General features: G+C 43.3%; 1 protein-coding gene and 1 long non-coding RNA gene across 3 annotated transcripts in view; one reads left to right on the forward strand and one right to left on the reverse strand.

Annotated features, from left to right (window-relative positions):
- LOC115617759 overlaps positions 1-25,739 on the forward strand; it is a 69,729-nt gene that overhangs the window by 28,767 nt on the left and 15,223 nt on the right. The gene's annotated exons all lie outside the window — the stretch shown is intronic.
- The window catches only part of CNTNAP2 (contactin associated protein 2), a 1,011,284-nt gene continuing 999,542 nt past the window's right edge, over positions 13,998-25,739 (reverse strand). The window contains exon 24 of the mRNA XM_030508582.1: positions 13,998-24,544. Within this exon, the coding sequence (XP_030364442.1) occupies positions 24,345-24,544 (200 nt within the window). The 3' untranslated portion in view covers positions 13,998-24,344. The remainder of the gene's footprint in view (positions 24,545-25,739) is intronic.

Here is a 25,739-nt window from a genome sequence, read left to right on the forward strand (position 1 = left end):
TTCATTCTTTGATTACATCCACAAAGCACGGCAAAATGTTTAGTTCATGAGATGGCAACAATATCTTATGAGCTTCCCACAAATGCAGTCTAAACTTGCATAATTTGAAATCATTTACAGACTTTCAGGGAAATTTGATATTGCAGTATAACTACATTACGGATTAGAAAGAAAAACAGTGAAAGTATCTGTATAGATGCAGGCTTCGAGTTTAATCTTGAATCCTTCCCACCTCTATGTGTGTTCCCCTGAGTCCCAGGTCAGCTAACCAGGGACTCAGGTGACGCTACTTGTGATGCAACCTGTAAGTTCAGGATGACTGTAAAGCTTTGATACACTCTAAAATTATTAAATTATCATAGTTATTTAATTATTACAATGCCTTTATAGAGGCTGCTATGTATTTACCTTTCACCATGTGTGAAGATGTGCTCTTATTAACTCTCAGTCCTCTATACTTAGCTAAGGACGCTGAACTCTGACTGCATTCTTATCGTGCTTTTTGTTGTTAATGGCCATGCTCTAGACCAAAATAAGCCCTCAGCTATGCCCAAACACCTTTGCTCTCTGTGTTAAGTTTGCACACACCCTGGCTGAACCTGCACTTGGGCAATTGCTTGCAAATTTTTGAGGAGCCACAAGAGAAAGTTTCTGACTAGTTTAACTTTGCCATTAAAAGCAGTAGATGTGCTCTAGGAGCAGAACAGTTACTGGAAAGGGGCTCATTTTACACAGTCAAACACAGGATAAATCCACACTTTCGGTCAAATTTTTGGCATTACCATAATCAGTTCTTCCTGCTCTGCTTATGTAAAGTAGCCATTGCAACCAGTTCAACCAGTCCCTTGAGAAATCCCATTACATCTGGAAGTGAGGAGCTGTTGGTGCATTTCCACATCACTTAGTTAAACAAGTCACCTGCGCTGGCTCTCACCTGCCATGGTCGCTTCACTCTGCAACCTTGCTAGGGTAAAGCGAGGTTCATTTAAAGGTGAACTAAGACTACTTTCTAGTATTATGCAAGCCAAGAACATAAAATACAACATCTCCTTTCCATAGCCACTGGAGTATTTGGGGATTTGCTTGCTTGCTGTTTAATTTTGCTCATGTTTCTCTGATTACTGGAGAGAAAAAATAATAGATGCTGCGAGAGCTGAAGCACCTCTCCTATGAAGACAGGCTGAGAGAGTTGGGGCTGTTTAGCCTGGAGAAGAGAAGGCTCTGGGAGACCTTAGAGAGGCTTCCAGTGCCTAAAGGGGCCTATGAGAAGTCTGGAGAGGGGCTTTTACAAGAGCAGGTATTGACAGGACAAGGGGGAATGGCTTTAAACTGACAGAGGGGAGATTTAGATCAGACGTTAGGAAGAAGTTGTTCACTATGAGGGTGCTGAGGCGCTGGCACAGGGTGCCCAGAGAAGCTGTGGCTGCCCCATCCCCGGCAGTGTTCAAGGCCAGGTTGGACACAGGGGTTTGGAACAACCTGCTCTAGTGGAAGGTGTCCCTGCCCGTGGCAGGGGGTTGGATTAGGTGGCCTTTAAGGTCCCTTCCAAATCAAACCATTCTATGATTCTATGATTTTGTGTTTGGTGACCTGCTTGGCGATATGGGTTTGAAACTCAGACTTTCCTGTGCTGCATGCAGGAGCAGGGTGGGATGGGGGCTGATGCAGCACTGCAAATACTTGATATAATTTCTTTCTACAAGGGAAAATGACAGCTCGGGAGGATAAGATGAACTTGGTATTCCTTTAGAACTTCCTAATACAGCAGTGTATTAAAAGGTGAAGGGATGAACACAAGAAAAGAAAAAAGGAAAGCAAAAGGAAGGAGCTTAGGCACATGCTGGACGTGACTGTGGCTGGTGCTTTGAACACAAACACTTGGCAGCACAGGCTTTGGTGGTTTGTACAGGCACATTCAAGACTGCAAATATTTCATGTCATGCTGGGGATGTCACCCAGGCTGGGGACGGCTCCTATGGGTCAGTTCCGGAGTTTAGGATGGATGGGTGATTTCCTAACTCCCTGCAAAACGTGATGTGGATGTGCCCTGTGACTTGACTGCTGCTGTTAACCAGTGTATCTATGCTAATAGCTGGCTTTGGTATGTCTGCACATGCTGCCCTGAGGGTAAAAAGGAGAATAGAAAGGATAAGGAGAGGAAGAGGAAAAGGAGAGCTGGAAGTAGCAGAAAATCAACTGAGACATTTTTTGGTGGATTTATGGTTTCAGAAACTTTCATTGGTGGTATGAGGGCGAGAATGTTTCCCACCACGCTGTTACTGTTTGCTCCTGCTCACTTGCTGGGAGCATTTTTATTTCCCATAGGCTCCCGAAAGGCTTGAGCCTTCATATTTCACTTGCACTCATTTATATCGTCTTGGATATTTTTACTTTGCATGTACTTCACTTTTCATTTAGCTTTTTAGAGCAACAGAACTCATCCTCTTGAAGCTTAACATAACATAACTCCCTGGTCTCGTAGAAAAATCTAAAATGGCAATTGGCAGGAAAGCATTGTATAAAAGCAACTCAGGTTGGATTATGTTCCTGTTTATGTTTTACCCAGTGGAAGAAGTTCAAACTAATGGGTATACTATTTGACAGAAGTATTTTACAACTGAAAAGAGACTTTGGGCTAGATGAAAAACATTAAGGTGGTTATACATTGTTTAGAAATACAAATAACCTAGTCTTACAAGAAATTAAATGATGTTAAACCTTAACAATGCCATAAAGTCTGCCAGCCTTTCCTAAAAATCATGCGTATATTGTGAGCATCTTGTAATTTCCATCTCTGAATACCTATCTTCTTGACTCTCTGACTTGCCTTGGGATCCTCTGTCTTTAGTGACAAACCTGCTGTTTTCTTATCAGTCTATACTGCTCCCCTGAAGGTTACTACTCTTCACACCTTCCATCAGTCTTCCACCCAGGCCTTCTCTTTCATCCTAATGCCTGCCCTGCTTGCTAGTTTTGAGTGCTGTGTGTTTTTATGTGGCACAAAAGCATTGACAGAAGTAAAAATGAGGACCTTCCTGCAGCTCGCCAGTGTGCCCTGGTCACCTTGCAATAGCTGGCTCTCAGCTGGCTCAGGGAGTACCAGTCTGATGGATTCAGGTCAAGCACTGATAGTGGTGATTCCTATGTATTTGTAAGACAGCACACGATAGTGTTAGATCATTGATGCTATTTTCAGTGGACCATTAGAGCATTTCTAAAGACACTTAATCTATGTATTCATCTCTGTGGCCCCCATTAGGCAGGTCTAGACAGCTATACCATTGATTTGCTCCGGATTATTGGTCTGACAAAGTCAGAGACAACAGGCTCTGCAATGAGACAGGAAGGATGTCTTTCAGGGCCCAAACAAGCAAGTAAAGCTTTCATACCCTCAGGAGAGCTAAAAGCAATCAAAAGGTGCATGTTGTGATAAGCAGCCAGCAGCTCAATCAATGTGTGTGCAGGGTAGCAGTGGAGGGTTCCTCTGTCATTTGTGGATGGTTCAGAGGATGGTTTGCTTCCTTGTGAGGTCCCTCTGCTTCTTCCCCACCGCTGCAGGCTTCCTTCTGTGACTCAGATATTGAATGCCTTTGGGACTGTGAGATGACATGGTGGCAACTTCATCCATAAATGCTGTTGGCCTCTGGCCTGCTCTGTGCTGCTGTGAACGGTGCTTATAAAATGCCAAATGATGCCCTCAGAAGATATTATCTGAGGGGAAGAGGATTTCTCTGCCTATCCAGCCTGGTTTTCCTCCTGTTTCCTACACCTCCTACCAGCTGTAGGACTTCAGAGTCAAGCCTGTAGACAATTCACTGCTTAAACTGACACTTGCTTTCCCACCACTGTTTGCCAAGGTACATAAACAAGAAAGCAATACTTGGTGCTGCAGGGGATAGTTGCTAGAATAAACCATTGTGGGGTAATCCTGAGGGAACTGTTTTCACCTTTTCAAACTGAGGGTGTTGTGGGTGCAAGCAGAAGAAAACAACCCCCAAACACCCCCCCCCACTCCCCCATCACAAGCTTCCACATACTTCTGCATATGCAAATGCCAGGATTTTGTAAACTGTCAACTTCCCAAAAAGCCCTTGTAGCTTTATGGCAAACTGAATTGTCTGTCTTCAGGTGGCTTTAATGAGGAGAGAAAGAAAAGACCTTCTCCCTGCTAGAAAAAGCCTCGAATTCCCCTGGAGTTTAGAGTTCAGTATAGCTCAGACGTCCAGTTCTCCTGGTCCTGCGCCTGTTTTGCCACTCTTTTTGCTACCATTCACTACAGAAACACTAGACTAATTTGTTACATGTTTCATTTTTTGGGTACACAGTGCCACCTAGTCACTGACCAAACAAACTAGAGAGGGATTTTTAGTGTTCCTGAGTTGCTGAAGTGTTTTATTTTACAAGAAAAGCTGCAGGAACAGCTTCTGTTTAGGCCAGTGTTCAAGCCTCGCTGCACTTCCCTCCTGTCCCTATCTCACCTACATCCCATCATCTGCTGGCTTGCCTACTGGTTCTTGCAGGTGGCTACTTGCAGAGGACTAAAGGTTTTTTCATCTCTTTAGCTGGCATGTCACTTCTGTTAGCAGCAACCACTTCACTTGCTTGGATGCCCCTTCCTACCTGACTTTTTTATCCTCCTCCTAGTTACCGATGTACTCCAAAGGATAACCTGGCATGCTCTGGTGGCTGGCCAGCCAGCAGCTGTAATAATCGAACAACCTGAAGTCCAATACATTGCTCAAAAAAAACATACCATGTCTTCTTGGTGTACAGCAGATAAACATTAGGGGAATGGCCTTGTCGTGGCATGGAGCAGAACATAGGTGCTGGGAACTGAAGCAAGAAACCAAGAGGAAAGGCGAAGGAGCCTGCAGCAGCCCAGGAGAGTCTGCCACGCGGCAGAGATGATTGTGTTTCTGTGTGGTCTCTGTGCCTGTTTCAGGAGCATTCCCCACAGGCCCCACTGCTCTGCTGCAGTCCCTAGGGTTGGAGACGCTCTCAGCCAAAAAGCAGCCTTAGTTGTTACAAGCCCAATGGGACCTGCCGGGCTGAGCACCTAAAGAAGTTTTCATTAGCATGACACTGAATCTAGTGAGGTTTTGCATTCCTGTGCAGGTGGCTATGGACTTTTGTTACATTTTTCCTCTAGGGCCTTTGCAATGACAAAAGCTCAAAATACTTGTTTGAAACGCAGTCTTCTCAAGGAAATGCTGTTTTGAATGAAGCCTGTTTGCTTGGAAAACATTTTGAATGCCAAATGCTGTCTAACTCTAAAAAGGTTTATTTTCTGCCATTCTTTGGTAAGGAATGTAGTTAGCATCAGTGTGTGAAATACTATTAACTCTCAAATTAACATCTCTTGAGATGGATGGGGCAGTTTACACTTCTCATCCAATTTATTTAGGATCTCTGAAGAAAAATTAGGCTGGCTATAGCTACTAGCTAGTCATGCTAGTAGGTGTTAGTGCTGGTTAATAACTCCACTCAGGTACCACTTTGTACACTCTTTCTGGCTCCCCAACCAGATACAACTTGCACAGAGAAGTAGCTTTGGAGAAGGTTGCTACACACAAAAGGCTTCAGGCCACACAAGATGTCTTGTTTATTCCTCAGGTCAATAAACTTTGATCTGGATACTCACTAGGTTTTCTAGGGGTTGATACATGTAAGAGTAACAGAGACGCTGATGTGTTTCCAAAATGGAGCAGCCCTATTGCACACACAATGTATTTGGGGCTGAACAGACCAGTTATCATCCACCATGAATGAATGTAGTATTCCATCTTACAGTACCATGTTCTTTGGGCCGGCAGGACTGAGATTAAGGTGGTTATTATGTTCTACAAAATCATAGGAAGAAAGACAACATCTGTATATCAGTATTTTGACAGTGATATTTTAGGAACTGTAAGTTGATAAAACTGGAGTCATAATGATTCAGTAACACCATGTGACATTTCCAACATGACTGGCATTTAGTTTAGTTTTCAACAATTGCTAATGTAAGAGCAACTCTGTGAAGTCTATTTTGCCTACAGAAGAAGCATTTCATCAAACAGAGCACACGTGGGCTGATTTAATATGCAATGATCCAAGCTTTCCAGTTGGGAGGATATTGAACAATTTAAGATCCAACTTTGTGGTATTTTCCTCAGGCAGCACACAAAGATTTCCTTCTATTTGCTGGAGGTGTATGACAACAACTCACCATGTAGAGTATGTCACACATGGAGCTCATGATCTTGTACCATCACAGCTGCAACAAATGTCTAACAACTACTTAAGGTATCCTAGGGCCAGCTGAGAATTATTCAGTGACCAGCTTGAATTATTCTGTAAAACCCCAGCCCACAGAAAGCCCCTCAGACTGCAGTGCTTTAATATATAAACTGGTATTATACAAGATGCATTTATACATGTTTCAATGTGTTATCTGCAGACAGGGAGCACTAGCTTTAGTGAAACACCCTGGAAACCCCAGTAGCTGTTTTCCCAACCAAGAGAATTTGAGTAGAGATGTAGTGGTCCTGTGACAAGCTTCAGAGCCATGAGTGACCAAGGAAGAATAATGGGGACATAGAGGCAATTTATGGTCTTTTTGCTGGCCTGTATTTGAGCAGCATACCAAACAGCAATGCTGAAGTCTTCCCTCTGTGTCCATGCTTTCAGATGGTCAAAGTGTTGGGTGATGTAGGTGGACAGGCATACAAAATGCATCATGCCAGTTTAAGCTTGCCTTGAGATGATAAACTCAGAACTAAAAAAGCCTTTTCAATGGTGAGAGGATTGCTGTGGCGCTGCTGGGACTGCTGACCCCTGCAGCCAATCTCTTAGCTTTGGGTTAGTCCCAAGAAGGAACTGAAATAGTCTGAGATACCTGAAGTCCTCATATCATAAAACCAGCTTCATGCAGGAAGCCACATCCAGCATCCAACTTCGCTGTGCTTGCACATGTCACTTGTTCTTATGAGCAGTAGATGGCACTCTTTAGATTAACTTGCTTAAAGTAATTTTTACATTAATAGAAACAGGCACATGTACCGACAGACAAACAAATATTTGATTCTCAGCAAAAGATATAAACCAGAAAAATCTGTTTATCTGAAATTTTACTTTAGAAACCATTAAAAAACCCACCAAAAATCTAAGAAACAAGGGTGAGGACAAAGTCTAATCTGGAGTTTCCAGGATTTTGTGATTACTCTGTGCTATTTCTGATGTTCCCATCCCTCTTTTTAACTCTGTAGTGTAAATAGCTGCCTGCTTTCTCCCTCTTGCCGTCCAACAGCACCTTTCAAGACTCCTAAATGACCTACAGATGAGCAGCTAGTGTCAACACAAGAACTAGCTTTTCTCACAGCTTCTCCCCACGGTGTTCCCAGTGTAATAATGGGATGGGGTGATAAATTTTCTCCTATCCTTTTGTAAGGACTGTCTCCCACCAGGCCTGTCTGTCTGCTTGGTCTCTGCTTTCCCATCTCTCATTGTATCTTCCTTCTCTGGCCTCTCCAGCTCACCCCGTGGAGGCCCTGCTGGCGTGCTTCCTTTTGCTCAGGAAACTCCAAAATCCAGTCCTTGCTCTCAGCACTCATACAGGAGTTCTGCATCTGTTACAATTCACACTGCAGCTGGGAGAGTAAACCACGTGCTGCTTTTGTACGGCTTTATTGGGTTTTGTTTCTTATTACTATGATTTTCATTTGTGAAGTTCTATTTCAAGGAGCTTTTCTGGATACACAGCAAGCTGGAAGGGCTGTCACCTCCGCCTGTGGGACCTCCTGCCTTCTGGCTGTGCTGAGCTCCTTGCCAGATGATGTACTGTGACAGCTACTAGTAAATCCGGATAGCAGATGGCCAGCCCAATTAATTTTCTTCTGTAGCTGAAGCTGTGGAAGTTCTCTAGGAACTGCTGCACAGTAATACCGTCATTGAATGTTTGTGTAACAGGGTTAAAGAAAACCAACAGCTTATTGGCCCCATAATCTGACACTACAGCAAATCCTTTATGCACATCACATAGTGTCAGTGATACCAGGATGCCAGCCACAGCATGCCTTTGCTGGGAGCCAAAGACTGTCACATGAGTTCATAGAATAACTAACTCTGCATCTCATTTCACTCACACCTGCACTGGGGATTTATGGTCACAAACTCTCAGAATTGGGTGCTCTGGTGTATAGCAGAGAATACTCTGGAAGAAAATGATTCACGGTGCTTGTTTAGAAGCAAAGAGTATGCTTCGAGGCTCAGCTAGCAGTTTGAATTCATTGCTTTCAGTTCTGCAGTGTGGATTTACAGAGGTAAAACCACTGAAAACAGAAGTTGGACAGTGTGTTTTCTACACCAGGATTCCCCTCTTTTCTCCTTACCAGCTTCTGCAGGAGGTGGGAGGGAAGAGGACTTTCTCCCAGATGATAGAATCATGGAATAGTTTGGTTTGGAAGAGACCTTCAAAGGTCATGTAGTCCAACCGCCCTGCAATGAGCAGGGACATCTTCAGCTAGATCAGGCTGCTCAGAACCAATGTAATCAGTCAGTACACAAAAGATAAAAGTTGTTGTTAGTATATTCATTTCTGATGCTTATTTGGTTACTGGAAGCTTTTAAAATTTATTTTCAATTTAGAGACTCTTTGAACAGTTTTAATTAGTTATTTTTATCCCAAAATTTATCTTGCACTTCCAGTAACAAATGCAATACCTGACAGAAGTCCAAAATGCCATTGCTGTACAGCCATAAATCTCAAGGGCATCCTCTGCAGCAATGGAGATATTAATGGAAGAAGTGAGATGGAGAGAACAAGCTAATAATGTTTATTGAGGCTGAGTCCCTAGTGACAATATCTATCATTAACACTAAAAATGCTACCATTTAGAGCATATGTGGTCCAGTGGCACCCAAAAGCTCCTGAAATGACTTCAGCAATTTTGGAGTCACTGTTTTATCCTCCCTGTCCTTTTTCAACCTTTTTTTCTTCTTGTACAACACTGAGTGCTCCTGAAACTAACACCTTACACTGCCACTTTTACACAGGAAAATAGTTGCCATTATGTTCTCCCTTCCTTGCTGCCCTTAAAAATGAAATGGTGCTTGGTGGTACACAGGTTCATGCTGCCTTCCTTTCTCTCCCCTGCCTCTGCCTGCCTGTCATCGTTCATCACACTTGTGACAGGCCATGGCAACATCACAATGCTTTTCCCCATTCTTTTAGATCAAATTCCTGCTTGTGTCTCCTTGGTGCACCCAGAATTGAATGGCCCTAAAAGCAGTTCAGGTCCATAGGAAGAAAGAAGCTGTAAGGGACCTTCACAGAATTTTCTTTTAGAGTGAAGGTTATAACCTTTATATATAAAGGTTATAATACAAAATTAGGGGCGAGTGTAAGCATTTGATGATTTCGAAAGAGCAGACTGGAAGTGTGAATGAAGCAAGGGTTAGGATGCCCCCGTGACCAAAGCCAAATGGTGTTACGTGATTTATGGTTCCCAGGCGAGACTCCGTCTTGCCTGCTGCAGTCCCAATGACAGAGAAATGGTGGGTGCTCCTGGTGTAGAATCAAATAATTCATAATGTTTTGCCCAAGCCTTTTTCCCTTAGGTAGTTCAGTCCCTGCTGTGACACCGTGAGTGAATTGTGATTGCACGCTTGGTCCTGAAATCAATCGTGTGAGAAGCAGAAGGGGTGGGAGAGGAAGAGAGAAAAAACAAGTCAATGCAATTTATTGCAACTTACTGCAATGCATCAGAGTAATTCTTCTTTCTGCCAGCATGAAAGGGTCCTTGTGGACTTTACAAATTGGAGAAAACTGGGAAGGTGGAAAGAGAGTAGTCTAGAAATTTGTTCTGGGCTATAACAAAGCACCTTGTTAGGTCTGAAAGCCCTAACACCGGGCTTTACTGGGGGCTTGTGAAACCCATTGCCCTTCTGCCTGTTGCAGACAGGGTGCAGGGCCCTGGCAGTATCCTGGGTTGGTGCCTGGTTAACAAGCACTAAACCAGCTCTAGCCCCAGATGCCTGGGGAGGGGAACTGATTGCATTCTCAGCTGCACAGAGGTGTGTTTGCAGCCACTGTAGTTCACTCAGATGGGTCATGGGAAGCCAGCAGATAAAACCTTGATCCTGTTCTCCGAGGTACCCCTGCTGTGCAGGAAAGCAGAGCTAGAGCTGACAGCCTCACAGGGCTGAGTTAAAATCAGCATCAGCTGAACAAGGGAGTGTGTCTGCAGGCTGGGTGAGCCTGCTGGGTGCACCTGCTTGCATTCCTTTTGCTCGTCACCATTATCACTGCACACCTGCAAGCATACTTCTGGGCAGCAGCAGGCTGTCCTGGTTTTGGCTGGGATAGAGTTAATTTTCCTCCTAGCAGCTTGTGCAGTGCTGTGTTTAGGCTTCAGTCTGAGAACAACACTGATAACACACCAGATGTTTTTAGTTGTTGCTCAGTAGCGCTTACCCTGACCAAGGACTTTTCAGTCTCTCATGCTCTGCCAGTGAGGAGGGGCACGGGAAGCTGGGAGGGAGCAGAGACAGGACACCTGACCCAAACTAGCCAAAGGGGTATTCCATACCACAGCACGTCATGTCCAATATAGAAACTGGGGGGAGTTACCTGGAAGGGACGGATCATTGCTTGTGTCAGGCTGGCTATCTGTCAGAGGGTGGTGAGCAATGGTATTGTGCATCACTGCTGTTTGTTGGGTTTTTTTTCCTTTTCTCTTTTAATATTATATATCTCTCCTTGTTATTTGTTATTTATATTATTATTAGTATTATTAGTAGTATTGTACTGTACTTTAGTTGTTAAACTGTTCTTATCTCAACCCATGGGGTTTACATTTCTTTGATTCTCTTCCCCATACTGCCCTGGGGGGAAGGAGGTGTATGAGCGAGCAGCCGCGTGGTACTGAGTTGCAGGCTGGGCTTAAACCACGACACACTTGTCAGCAAGGTTTTGGTCTATTTGCTTCCATTGGGTTGCCTACTGGCAGGGACAGCCCCATTTCAAATTGCCATAGTGCTCCTGCTGTGGTCAGAACTGTGAGTCTGTGGCTGGTAGTAACTCTCAGGGCACCTTATCCCCATATACAGATTTCTACATCATGACACATAGGCTCACCTTTTTCACTGCTCCCTGCACAGAGGACTGCCAGAGAGCAGCTCTCACACAACATATTGCTTGGTGTGAGGACTGGTGTCTGTGACAGGGTAGATGGTGACCATGGCACTGCAAGCACCTGCAGGAAGTTTCTTACAGCTGTTCTTGGTGGACCACCAGAATAACTGGCAACGAGTTTGAATCCTTGTCCTTTAAGGGTCCTTTCATAACAGTAGAAAGTATTCCTCCACAAATCCCTTTTACTCTCAAAAGTAGCACTTTCACATCATTTCTTGCCCAGCTGAATAAACATGTGCAGGCATCTGGAAATGGAGAAAAGCCAGTGAGAGTCACCTGCCTACCACATCCCATCACGAAACAACTGAAGGATTTGGAGATTAACAAGCTTACCCAGAACAACTCTGCAAAGGGAAATCCTGTCTCATTGACTCTTGGAGGCTTAGTGTTTGATAGGATTTAAAATGCACCTTTACTATAGCCCTATACATCAGTCAAGCAGCTAAACCCTTCATTTCTACCTTTCCCTGCACCGTACCCTGCTAAGACAATTTAGCAATTTGAAACTGCTGTATCTATGCAGTTCTTTCTTTGCCTCATCTTAGTAACCAAACCATCACTAATGAGAGGGAACAGGAACCTTTCTTCCAGCTAGTGAAAGTTCCCCTCCTAACACTCCTGGAAAAAAGGTGTCAGAAAGACCTGACCTCCTTGGATGAGCTGGAAATGCAATGATGAATTTTCAGCATTGACGAGCTTCTCACCTATCGGAAGAGAGAGGAGTAGCTGAAACTCTTCAGGACCTTCAGGGTTTTCAACCATGTCCTCTGAAGGCAGAAGCTGAGGTGCGCTGGCCACAGTCTGGGGACAACCGGTGTTTAATCTGCTGTGTGCTTAAGGATACTAACAAACTGGGGACATCATACAAAAAGCTGCATGTTGCATGAGGGAGTAGCATAAAGGCTACTTTATGCTTCCAGATCTAGTAGTGTTCAAGGCCAGATTGGACGGGGCTTGGAGCAACCTGGTCTAGTGGAAGGTGTCCCTGCCTGTGGCAGGGGGTTGGAACTGGATCAGCTTTAAGGTCTCTTCCAACCCAAACCAAGCTGTGATTTTATTCCACAGCAGCCAGCTCCAAGCAAAGCATCTGCCTGTCTCTCACGCAAGAAACATCACTTTCCATGGGCACTGATAGATGTGCAAGTCCCAGATGAAAAATAATTCTTTAGCACACACGCAGCGTGGGACCAAGCTACAAATCTTGTTAGGTGATGACAGGAAGTATCAGTCAGAAGTCAGTTCACAGGGGGCTGCAGATTTATCTGGGTATCAGAGCTATGCAGCTTGTCCTCAGTGTGTCATTATAAAATGCAGCGATCTTTGTGGGCACATGCAGAGAGGTGATTGGAACTGCGCAGAGCACAAAGGAGATTTGAAAAATTTCTTTTGCCTCTCTGCTTTAAGGCATGGTGAGGTTGTTTCATCAGCAGGCAGAGATAAAGGGAAAACTGCCCTTCTTGCTCAGTTGCTAGTTGGTTTTCTAAATTGAATAGCACACCAATTCGCTGTTTTGGAATGACTGGAGCTGTGAGGAGATCCCACTTGTTCTGTAGGGATGAAAGAGAAGACTAAACATATCAAAACACCCCTGGGCCACAAAGTCCTTAAACGTGGTTACAAGAGAGACATTGAGATGCTGGAGTGGGTCCAGAGAAGGGCAATGAGGCTGGTGAAGGGTCTGGAGCACAAGTGTGATGAGGAACAGCTGAGGGACCTGGGGAGGTTTAGTCTGGAGCAGACTCAGGGGGGACCTTATCATGCTCTACAACTACCTGAAAGGAGGATGGAGCCAGGAGGGGGCTGGTCTCTGCTCCCAAGTAACAAGTGATAGGGCAAGAGGAAATGGCCCCAGGGGAGGTTTAGATTGGAGATTAGGAATAATTTCTTCACTGAGAGGGTGCTCAGGCATTGGAACAGGCTGCCCAGGGCAGTGCTGGAGTCACCATCCCTGCAAGTGTTCACACACCGTGTAGACGAGGCCCTCAGTGCTGTGGGTTAGTGGTGGCCTTGGCAGTGCTGGGCAACGGTTGGACTTGATGATCTTAAAGGTCTTTTCCAACCTGGTTGATTCTGTGATTCTGTGATTCTGAGGAAGTATCACAAGTACACTGTGCTATCATTACCTCGTTATCATCATCCCTAGGCATCTGCTTTTGGGCATGACAAAACCAGGTTATGGCATGAGCTACACCTTTGATCTGACCTACCCTGGGCTACATCACCCAAAGGCTGAAGGCAGCTCTTGAGATTGAATTAAGCAACCAGTGAGTGGGTTGTCAGAGACGAGATTCCCTCTCCCCTCAAATCCCCAAGCAGACCCTACTCCCCTATGAGTGGGCTCACGAGCAATACTAGTCATTATTCAAATGCATGTGGTATGCCTTGGGCAGGGATGGGTACGCTCCATCCAAGCAGGCCAGATGTGTACTGAGTGTATGGAGAAAGAGCTGCATGACTGCAGCCTGTGTGTGGCACACCAGCTCTTGCTCTGAAGGCACCTAAAGCTTTTCCCCATTAAATAGACACCAGTTGGATGTGCAGTGGCAGCATTAGTCTGAATTTTTACTATTAATAAATTCTATCAAATCTTCTCTTAAGATTCTCCAGCCAGTAGTGCTATCAGCCACTTGTTTCCAAACAACACTGGATCCAAATTATTCAGGAAAACAGATTCACCTATCCCAGAGCCATTGTACACAGGAATGTGAGGAGCACCCTGCACGTCATCTCAGGCTCTTACACACAGCCTTGGAGAGCGTGTTTTTGTTAAATGAAGATTTCAGATATCCAAAAGCAACCGTACGCGCACACAAAAAACCAGTCCTCATCTGGCAAGGCTCTTTTAATGTTGTACTTTTACCAAACCACAGTACATACTTCAAATAAGGCCTAACAGATTATACTCTTTATAAATTTACAAACAGTTTATTCTCCTTAAAGAGATCATATTACTTTTATCGGTCTTGTGTAGTTCAATGAATTATATGTTTATTCAAGCATAACATAGCAAATGTAGCCATAAATCTGTAGACTAAATGTCTATAACACAGGAATCTCAGATACACTATACTTTCAGATTAGGATTTTTTTTGTTTTAATATACACATTTTTGTTTAAATAGGGTAACCGTCATATCCTGGTTATACTTCCTATGGGAAAATTGTGCTCAAGAAAGAAACCTGCGGACTAGAATAACCGCCAACAGACAAGGTCTTGGTTCACCCGCCAGGAAATTAGGCCAGCTTTGTAGGCACATAACCCTGGGATTGGCTTTCAACCTGGTTTGGAAGGAAGGGAGGAGAGACTGGTTTCACTAAGAGCTAATGGCCCTGGTCCTTTCCTGGGTACAGACCACTCCACAGCAGCAGGAATGAGATGGATAAGAAAGCACAACTGCATTTCTACCTCTAACCAAGAGCCCAGGTTATCGAGAGCTGGCTGGCTGGTGGAGATGTGTTACTCAGATATGGCATACGAACAGAGAGCATTTGAAACAAAAAAGAAGTAAAATGACCTGCCTCAGTAGCACTTTTGACAATCTTACTACTGCTGTGTTTATGAACCTTCTGAACTCTCATTTGTGTCCTCGTGTTTGCTGACCTCTTTTCCTGCTCACAAGGCTATACCCATAGCCCAGCCATTGCTAGCTTGCCAAGCAAAGCTAGAGAAATAGGAGCACTTCACTATAATGTGAAAACTCCAACAGCTTGCTAAAGAAACTGTGTCTTGAGGCCCTCACACTGATCAACACCACGGGCCGTGCAAGGCAGGTGTTTCTGAAGAGTTATATGGCACTGATGGCTTCAATCTGTCTCTCAAAGACTGAGATTTATGTAAGTTCCTGCTTGAGCCCAATATGTCCCTGCCAGAGAACCAATGAGGAAAGAAAAATAAAACCAAACAAAAAGACACCGAGACAAAACCCAAATGCAAACCATGCAAATTATAGCTGAATAATAAAAATCAACATCCAAGCCCGTACCCCAAGTCCCCCTTGCAACAGAGACAGCTGGTTGCCGTCTAAACTGCAGAACCAGCCACTCTGTAGCTCCTAAATAACAAGAGTTTGGCAATAATTACCATGCACAAAGTAAAGGGCACTTATAAAACATCTCCATAAAAATATCTATTTATCTCTATATCTCTATTTATATATGTCAGTAAGAAGCTTCAGACTGAGCACTCCATAGTGGGGGGAGGAATCTATTTAATCCCTATGACATGAAGCGCTCTTAGTTAGGGTTGGCATCCACACGTAGGATTAGGTCAGTACTGGTTCAGTTCACTAGGGCTGAAGATAGCTCTGTGACACCTGCCCAGCCCACTGATGGGTCTTCATCCACTGAAGGGCAGAGCAAAAGAAAAGATCCTCCTTATCATGTGTGAGATCGACCACACAAAGGAGATTTGTGGAAAGCCAGTTCCCTGTGCTTCAAAGAGTTAATGGGAATCAAGTGAGCCTTAGCCTTCTTTATTCAAGTGGCTCTGATCCCTTATCTTATGTAGCTGGAGCTTCAAAAGATCAGACACAATGCAGGAGTTGCAACAGGGCAAGTATAGTATCTCAGGTACTCCAAATACAGAAGCATTTTCTTTTCCATTTCTGAGATGCTGATCCAATGAAAATAAATTACTAACCAAGGCTGAGGATTTTCTTGGATGTGCCAGTAAGTGAAACCTGCAGGAGTGCTGACGTGCTGCCCCTGTTGAGATGGACCTTTAAAACTCCAAAGACTAAAACCACTAGAGGCTTTTAGAACATCACTATTTTTGTGTCCTTCCTTTGGAGGCCTTGTATATGTACCACAAAAGCGTAAGGGAAAGGGATGGCTGAGGGTTAATTCTGACATCTTGTGGCCCTAAGGAAAATAGAAGCGGACTTTTGCTAGACATTTATTTTAGTATTGATACCTCTTTGACCCAAGCAAGAGAAGGCGAGTGTGCTTAATGGAATGAGGTGCAGCTGCTTTGTTTTCAGACTCTCTTTGCCAGACAGTGCTGTGAGTTTGGAACAAACAAGTTAGGTATAAAATAATGCTGCAGATGGCAGAAACCAAACTTTTCCTTTCATTCACTACTATAAACAGATAAAACCCAGCTGCAAATGTAACAGATGACAGGAATGTAGTGGCATGCAACTCTCTCACTACAATAGTCCGATTTTAGGAAGGCAAGAGGCTTCACCTTGCTCGAAGTAGCTAGCATTGCTGGGAAAGAATTTAAAGATGGCAGTGGAAGGTGATGAATTTATCAGAGAGATGGAACATTTCTGAAGTAGAGGAAAAGATGGGATAAAAATGCAGAACTGTCAGCCAGTTTCCCTCTGTGCTGGCTTTGGAGTGGTGGGTAGTGGTTTGTAAAGAAGGAGATGTTAAATGTGTACAGAGATCTTACTCCTGTGCCTGGAACTGTGTAACAAAAGGGACTTTATGTTGTGTTTCACGGTGTGCAACAAAGGGAATTTCTCTTTGCTACCTCACTCCATTGTAGTAGTTTTTGTTTCAGGGATAAAGGTCTTGTTAGTGCATCTAACACAAAAACCCTCTGCAGACAGACCTTGATTTTGTAACAAGTAAATTACAACTACCTGCTGATACTGTGTCCAGTGCTATATGATGGCAAACCATAGATTTATTTTTAACCATTTACCCAATGGAGACCACAAAGCAGTACAGGGCTGTTGGGCCAGCTTGTGAATGATTTATTGACTCTGCCAAGGCCAGAATCCTTCAGTGACACACAAACTGTAAGCATGAGGATGTGCAGTTTAGAGAATAAGTATCAGCTTGCAGGGGGTGGCTGCCTTGTGGTTATTCAGCCAAGTTTATTTATCTTACATACCTCTGCATGGGTTTAAAGAAATAATACATAGACTTGGCTGGGTGCTCCATTGCTGAACCAAAGCCATGACTGAATGTAGGAGAGCTGCTGAGCTGGAAATTTCCCAGATAAAGCCTGCTTCCACCTGACATAAGTCATTTGAAGTTACTGCTTTCTGGCTGACTCCAGAGCATGTTGACTTGCTCCAGTGACTCTTTCAGTCTGTCTTAAACAAGAGCCTGTTGTTAGCTTACCACCCTGAAAATGGAGTCAGTGGGGGAAAACAAGTGACTGGACAGGATGCTAGATCATCTCATGTAGGGTCCCTTTCCCATGAGCGGTTGGACCAGAAGGTCTTTTGAGGTTCCTTCCAACCTGGACTGTTCTGTGGTTCTGCAAGATTTGGGGAAAAGGGTCAACAGACAGGGACAGGCAGCAACACATCTGGGAATTATCTTCTAAGCAAAGACAGAGCAGCAGGTAGAAGAAGAGCTTGGGACTTGTGGTTCTGTGCTCTCACCAGCAGACTAGAGCAGCTTGCTTAAGTTCCGCATCTTCAGCTGTGCTCTTACAACGTTTTAAAGCATGTGAAAGACAAAAACTCAAACATTTTGACCAAAACGGCAATACACATGCACATGGTGATCTATGACTAGCCGCAGCACTGTACCTATCCCAAATCCCTAACTGGAAGGCAAAAAGACATTCTTTCAGGTATAGTTTATTGTTCATCATGCTAAACATTCCCTCAAATGGCTTCTGCTCTAGCGTCATTCCAGTAATTTACTTTTTCTTCCTTGTCTGAAAATGCCATCTGCCCTGACATGGGTTTTCAATAAATAAGACTTTCTCAGAGAAGGCCTTTGCTAGAATCCAGAATGCCAGTTCTTTAGTATTACCAGTATAAATACCTCCATGTTCTAATAATTAATAGTGACAGTACATCACTGACCCTTGGAGCCAGCAGAATTAATGCTGTGAAATCTAAGGAAATAACCATTTGCTATTCCCTATCACCCTGTTACATACCAAGCAAGAACATTAATCTATGGTAAAATGAAGTGTATGCACTTTTCCCTTGTATTTGTTATTTAATCCAGATGTTTTTTCCATTAAGGAAAAATAGCAGTGGGAGTGTAAATACACATTTTTGGAAGCTGTTGCATCACAGAAGGAACTGGATGCACTACGTTTGCTACTTGCTTCCATGTGTATTTGCAGCATGTATCTTACCCTTTTCACAGAAGCAGCTCTGGTTGTGCTTTGTACCATGTGGAATAATTGTTTAACTTTTCTTGTAAGATGTTTTGAAAATAGAAGACTAGGCAAAAGAAACACTTCTCTGTAAGGAGCCTGTTGATACCAAACTCTTTTTTCACTTGAAGTGATGTTTAAAAACCCCCTTCATCTGCAATGAAGCCATGAATTGGCCACTTTTCTTCCCCTGCCATAATCAGGGGTTTGATCATTCTTCAAGAAGTGTGCTTATATGTGAAAGTCAGAGTTAAATAGGGTGTTGAAAGAACTGTGTTACAGATTGTTGAATAAATGCTTGTCGGTAACCAGGTCCAAGCCTGCTCTCATCTGAGGCACCGTATGTGCTTACTACTGTAGGGCAACGTTTGAGTTTATCTCCAAAACTGATTCTTGATTTCAAGAGTGAGTGATTCTGCCAGCACTGCAGACTGATGGGTTTGAAGCAAGTTTGGTATCTTACCCACCCACACTATGGCAGTAATTACCCAGGAGCTGTACACATTCTGTCTTGAATTTAGCTTTAGGTTTCAGAGGTGCACATGGACACCTACACTTCTAGCTGCAGTGAGACACATATGGTGACAGCACGAAGCAAAGACTCTTCTCCGTGTCACAGGGTACAAATATCGGAAGGGCTTTAAACTTGAACCTTCACTCCCATCTCTTTGTTCTAGAGCTTTCCTATATAAATGAAAAATATCCCTGTAGAAAGCATGACTCTCATTGTAGGGGTTACAACAGTCAGTACAAATGAATGGTCAAAACATGGTCACAAGGCATCACAACAGGACTTTTACCACTATTATATTCCACAAAGTAAGTTAAGGTCTTGGACAGTGCTTTGGGTCGGTGGTTAAGGCAATTCACACTGCATTCAGAGCAACAGGTTGGTACAAGCACAGTCACTCTGACTCGGCTGGTTGTTGCACTGATGCTTCTCTGCCTAGATTTCACATTCTCCCATTCAAGTGCACTTAACATAGTTCTTTTATAAAATGCTTCACATCATAAAAACTTTTTTAAAGCCTGATAAGGTAGTTTATTAAAAGGAACAGACAGAAGTCTGTTGGGCTGACATACATGTTTCTTGACAACTTCAATAAAAGGCTCACATTCATAAAGGAAAGGACAGAGCTATGGTAGGAAAGGAAGGCAAACCACCCACACTCAGCCATTTGTAGTGCGCAACTCTTGTGAAGCTGGCAATGCCACAGAGCCTGCAATAACAAACGTGAGCAGAACTGATGGCAGACTGCTTGCTGCTATCTGCAAAGTGACCAGAAAGGGAAAAACATCAGCAAGGCAGTCATTCCATTTCTACCAAATCCCTACTCTCAGCCCCTCAGCCCATCTCAACAAGAACGGATTTACACTGCCTGAGATTCTCCTCCGTAACAGTTAATCAGGGGCTGCCTAATGCAGGAGGAACACACTTTCATTTCCGTAAATCTTCCCTGGTTTTAGCACTCTATCTTCCTGTGCATAATTGCATTCTGAAGTCCCTTTTTTCATGGACTGTGGGGGTCTTGTCTTAAGAGGACTTCCCAGCTTCTGTCCTTTCCAAATTGATTTCCTAGTACTAGGAGGAAAAAATATAGACAATGATCAGAATATACAAAACACGCGGAAACAGCTGTCAGAGGAATTAAAACTGCTTTGAATTTCCTTTTTTCTTGTTTAAAATTTACCAATCTGGTTTCTAATAGAACCTTAGTTAAAAGGAAAGACATTCATAGAAGGTATTAGGCATACATACATGTTGTCCTTTCATTCTAGTTCACATGCTGTTGCTTTTAGAAGGCAAGGTTTCTATTCGGTTTCTCTAGGATGGATAATGAAATCTGATTAACACAATTTAGGTTCTGCTTTTCAAAAAAATGACACCCTTTTCAGCATCACCATGCTTGATGAAATGGAAAATAGTTCAAGGGAGAAACCATATTAAAAGCTATTGCTTGTCAAGCAGAGATAGCTCCACACTGCAGCAGCTACCCTGGAAATTGGATGCATCTGCCATTAAAGGACAGAGTTTTAACTAAAATGTAATTATTTACTAGACTCTTAAACTGAATTCTTATTACTACAATAAACTTGTACATATACACCACTGCTTTGACAGTCTGACTGAAATATTTATGATGACCACCCTTTCACATACATCATGCTACCTAGAGCATGATATTAAAATGCTGCCATACCTTTGAAGTGGTAACTGCCAGAGGAGATATAAAAGGTATAGATAAAGACATGAAAAATACAAAGCAGAAATGCTCCAGTACCAATTAAAATACATATTCCTATGTAAAACATCTGAATTTTCTATCAGTGAATCTGGAATAAGCAGAGTGTGAAAGACTTGATTCAAAACTGCCACACTGGATTGCAGGTTTTCTCTTGAGGTTGGGTTGACATCAGAATTAGTTTTCCATCATTTTGGCTCTTTGGTGCTCCATGGTCTGTGTGTATTGTGAATGAGGATCCAAAATGTTGCTGACATTATTTCACTGAGTGCCTCCACCCCAGCCTTGCTCTCCCCACCGCTAGTGCCATTAATTCTTGTGGAATCAGGAACAAGCCTTTTAGAAACACAACTGGGACACTTTGGTTCCCCAACCAGTGCAGCAGCTACATTTTCCTGCACCATTCAAACAGGTGAAGCAGCTAAAAAGAGGTGATAAAAGACTGATTATTCTTATGTTATTTGGGGAAATTACAGAGTTTTATACAAGCAGGATCTACTCTCCCCTCCAACATATTTTCCCACTACAGGCATATGGATAGTACCTGCTAAACAACACAGATTTTTGGCACAAGTGGGTGAAGTAAACTACAGGTGTTTCAACCTTCAATAACAGACTTGCAGAGGAAGAAATCCTCAGCACAAGATATAGCACTAGCAAAATACACAAGCTACTTCTTTGAGCCTGCTCCTGCTTCACTGCTAGGCTGCTGAATGACCACTGCCTATAATTAAACATATGTCATTCTCAAAAATGAAATACAAAGCAGACAGGCAGGAATTCACCTACAGTCACCAAATGCCTATACAGAGACCAGCTGCTAGTCTACAATATTATGTCTAAGGTCCAGTTTAAGAAGAAACAATTATTTTAATAATTAAAAGAATTTCTAGAGTTATGAAAGTGACTGTATCACGAAAATAATGGCAAATTGAACATTATCAACATTTTAACATAGCACTGATGAACTCCACATGAAGAGGCCCATGGTGTCCAGTCAGTGGAGAGATGCAGATGCTTGCATTCTTGATTTCAGAAATTTATAACCTGGTTTTAAAATTTAAGACACTAATTTACAGCTATCACTTGTGCAATGGTCAAAGGTTATTTTCCAGAAATTCTTGATTACAAGGGTTGTGGGAGATCAGCTGCTAATCCTTTAGAAAATCAGTAAATAGATGTCCCAGGCCTCACTACCATAACCCAGACAAGTGTCCCTAGCTTCATCAAGGACCTGGTTAGGCCCAGAGACTGAGCTAGTGCCATACTGAGGCATTTGGCAACTTTGCATCGTGGCTGCTAAGCCTGTCTCTCCCACATGAAGCAGCAGAGAACTCTGGTCTCTCAGGATACGTAAGTCTGATCCTCCTCCCAGATATTAAATCGAGATTAGTAAGCAACTTTTTGCTGCAAACCAAATCCCAATCTATGCAAATGATGCTATATTCACTTCTTTTTGTAACCTGGGAGTTACAGGCACGGATGTTTTTCTGAGGGGACTAAAATACCATTAAAATCAAATTAAACAAAATACTACAGAAAAGAGAATGCCTTTTCAATCCTACAAAGATATCTGTAATTGTTCTGTATTTTGCTGTTAGTGGTGCAGGCTAGATCCATCCCATGCTGATAACTCTCCAAGGGTGGAGACTAATCTTACACCCATGATTAAACAAGAATGAGGACTCATCTGCTCAATTAAACCTCTCCCTAGCGGTTAATACTGGAGGCAAGGCAAAAGACTGCAGAGCACAAGAGTGACAGAGGTGATTTTTATGCCTACCCGAACCCCTCTGCCACATGTTACCTGAGAAACAGTAATTCTTTTTGAAACTGGCAACTTTCTTCGCATGCTAATTCCAAATCCATAAACAGAAGAAAGCAGTGGGCTTGATTTGCTCTGATATCTCTGTTCAGTGAATCTAGAAGAGGATTTTAGGCTACTGTCCTTAATACCCAAACTATCTGGCCTTGTCTGTCTGACAAATTGTGCTTATAAATTTCCTGTCTGTAAGAGTCCAATATTTTCTCCCCCCATGATTTTTTCATTTTCATTTTAATGCATCAACTAGAATAATGAAAGATACAACCAAAAAGATAAGGAAATTTAAGATGCCAGCACTGCTCAGTGTAGTAGACTGCAGATTTGGGTGAGAAATAAATCCTTCTTGTACAGAAAAATGGATTAAATCTGTGCATACTAAACCCAGCAATATTAAAGCACCTCTAGGACTGTCACGAGCGTAAATACTTTTAAAAGGAAATTCCTGGTGTTGTTTCTGTTCTTTCAGCACACAGCAAATGCCCTGCAATACATTCATTCCTTCATTCTGTTCCACTGCAAAAACCTGCCCATTAAGGCCTTAAATTCCTGTCAAGTCAGACCACTGGAGAACCACGCTCCACTACAAGAGGACAAGCTAAAGCTATGTTATTGCCATCGAACGATTTAGGTCTTCAGGCTGCCCCTCTGCCTTTCCTACACTGCTTCTCAAGTGACACCTACAACTTCACCAGTCCAACAGGGAACATGGGTGCAATGCTGCACTTGGCACTGGCCTTGCTATTCTTAAAAAGGCCTTACAAAGACAGCAAAACAGTTCAGGTAAATCTCTGCATTGAAAAGCAACTCTCCACTGTGCGCTGTGTGTTCCTCACATGCTCTCTGGGAAGTATCCAAGTCTCCTTTGCCTCACCTTCCTGCCTGTGTGAACACTGCCAGCAGAGCCTTTCCTTGCAAAGGGACTGAAGCAAAGGATTTAAAGAATAAATTGCTATGTAGAGTTGGAAAAAAGTATTATGTGAAGCCCATGGGTTCAAATGCATTGACTAGAGCTGTACTAACATTTCTGCAACAGCCTATAAAAAAGAAACAGAAACAAAGTCTGGCTCTAATTCCCTACTACAATGCTTATGCCTAAGTACTGTATATGTCAATATGCCACAGGCAGAGCTGAGTTTTAACTGGCATGTGCCTCGGGTCAACAGTGCCATAGCCAAAGACACAGGAACAGACTCACACAGCATCAACCTCCCTTAGAGACCAACAAAATAACAACAACAATAATAATACAACCCCCCCGCCCAGCTTCCTGTGCTTTGTGATTATCCTCTCTGGTGGTAGTAGTAGCAGTCGTAGTAACAGTATTTTTACATTGCTGATGAGAATTGTATGCAATCAACAAAGTGCCTGGGTCAAGAAGATGGATCCTGTCAGGGCTGGCACGGGCTGATGGCACGTTGAGAAACTGGTGAGTAAGATTTGCATTAACCCTCACCCCTCGCTTTACCCCCAGCCCTGAACCCTCCCTTCAACACCACCAAAACAAACGGTGATACGGTTAAGGTGCAGGGCTGGGGGCAGCCTGTGGAGAGGTGGAAGTGCTCATGAAGGAACACAATGGTGGGAAGAAAGGTCTGCCACTTGTTCTCAGGACAGGACTACGCACAATTGAAACAGCTTTTAAAAAATGTAAAAAACCAGCCCCGTTGCTTGCCGCGGGTATCCAGAACACCTCTGAACACACACAGAAACAGACAGGTATTACTCAAAACTGTAACCAATGCTGAAGCTGCAAAACTGCTCTTTGTTGTAGTTGTTTCGATATGGAAAGGGCAATTCACTGTAAATAAATATGAAAAAGTATTTTTTCTTAAATGCTTGAGATATTCCTTTTTTTTTTCCTCCAGTCTCAGTGGTATTTTCCTGTCACTTGCTCCTCCAGTTGTGCTGATCTTTTTACCATACGTGTGCTCAAGCGTCTGACACACAGTGTTCTCTCCCCACTGCAAGAGTCATCCCAGTCCCACCCTGGCCCAGCTCGTATCCCACCCCAGGCCCCGTCCCCCTGCGCTTAGATAAGCCATTCCTTCTTGCTCTCATCAATGGTCTCCGTGAAGTTGGGGTCATTGTTCATGATGGCAGCATCGGCGCTCTCGGCTGACTCTGCCCCTTTGGCCTCGTTGGTGTGGTAGGTTCCCTTGTGGCGGAACATGTAGCGGATCAGGAACACCAAAGTGCAGAGGATGGTAAAGATCACCACTGCGATGACACCTACACAGAGGAGGAAAGAAAAGATGTCACGAGTGAGGAGAAAACCACAGGGTTTGACACAAAGAAAGGATCCCAGAACTCCAAGCTGAGCTGAAGCTACCCAAGCAGTTAAACATCACCACAGCTGCTGGGTTCCCACTACTCTAATACTGATATATAGTTTTCGTGATGTACAAAATGTCACTGGAAGGAGTCTGCTAGTGACTTTCACTTCAAAACATTAATTCCAACTTCAACACTAATACCTTCTTACAGAGGTGAGCTTTCTGACCATGAGGAAGAGTGTGCCAAGCAGTTCCAGAACATAGGGGTGAAACTGTGACATGTCAAGGCCTGGGCAGCTCTCTGAGGATGGAGTCACTGATGTACACCTTCCAGTCAATGGCCATATAGATCTATCACAGCTCCTCGACGTGTCTTTGAAAATTCGCTTGACTCACTGTTGGCTCACTCCACTCACTAGGCACTGGCTCCACATAATTACAGATGTAACTGCTTTATCATCAGACTTATCTTTAATTGCTCCTTCTGCAAAGATCTATTAGGCATTCAGCCCTGTTGCGGAGAAGTCTCATGTATCTTACCCTCTTAGGCATAAGTAACTATGTGGTAAAACAGAACTTTTTCTTTTTTGGCCCCTTCTCTACAGGCACGAAGATACTCCAGGATGAAGACATACAATTTTCAGGTTAAAAAAAATCCTGTTATCAGCCAGAATTCTGTCATGCAACTTTGGTTAAATGATAAACTGGACAGCCAGACTGTTGTTCAGGTGTGGCCTGAATTCTTCTGAGGAATGCAATCCTACCCTCTAGTATTAAAGAAAAGTTTAAAGTAGTGATAAGAATATAAATGAAAAAGGAAAAAATAGCATAGGAAATCAAAACTACAGCAACTGATCTTGAACCTGGATATGGAAACAGACCCCTGAAGGGTCCATGGAAAAGAAACAAGAAATTCCATTAGACTGCATGTACTGCTATACTCAGTGTTGCTTTACATGACAAAACCCACCACCAGTATGTCGTTTTATATGCATTTAGAACTGACTCAAAACTACTGGGCTGATCTTTACAATTGTTTTTTTATATGCCTTCAGAATTAGATGCAGTAGCAAAGTTCTCCCAGGAAAGTTATGGATCAACACTTCTATCCTATGGGACAGGGCAGAGGAAATCGCATGTGTGCATGGAAT

Source organism: Strigops habroptila, chromosome 1 (assembly GCF_004027225.2).
Source record: "Strigops habroptila isolate Jane chromosome 1, bStrHab1.2.pri, whole genome shotgun sequence".
NCBI classification, from domain to species: domain Eukaryota; kingdom Metazoa; phylum Chordata; class Aves; order Psittaciformes; family Psittacidae; genus Strigops; species Strigops habroptila.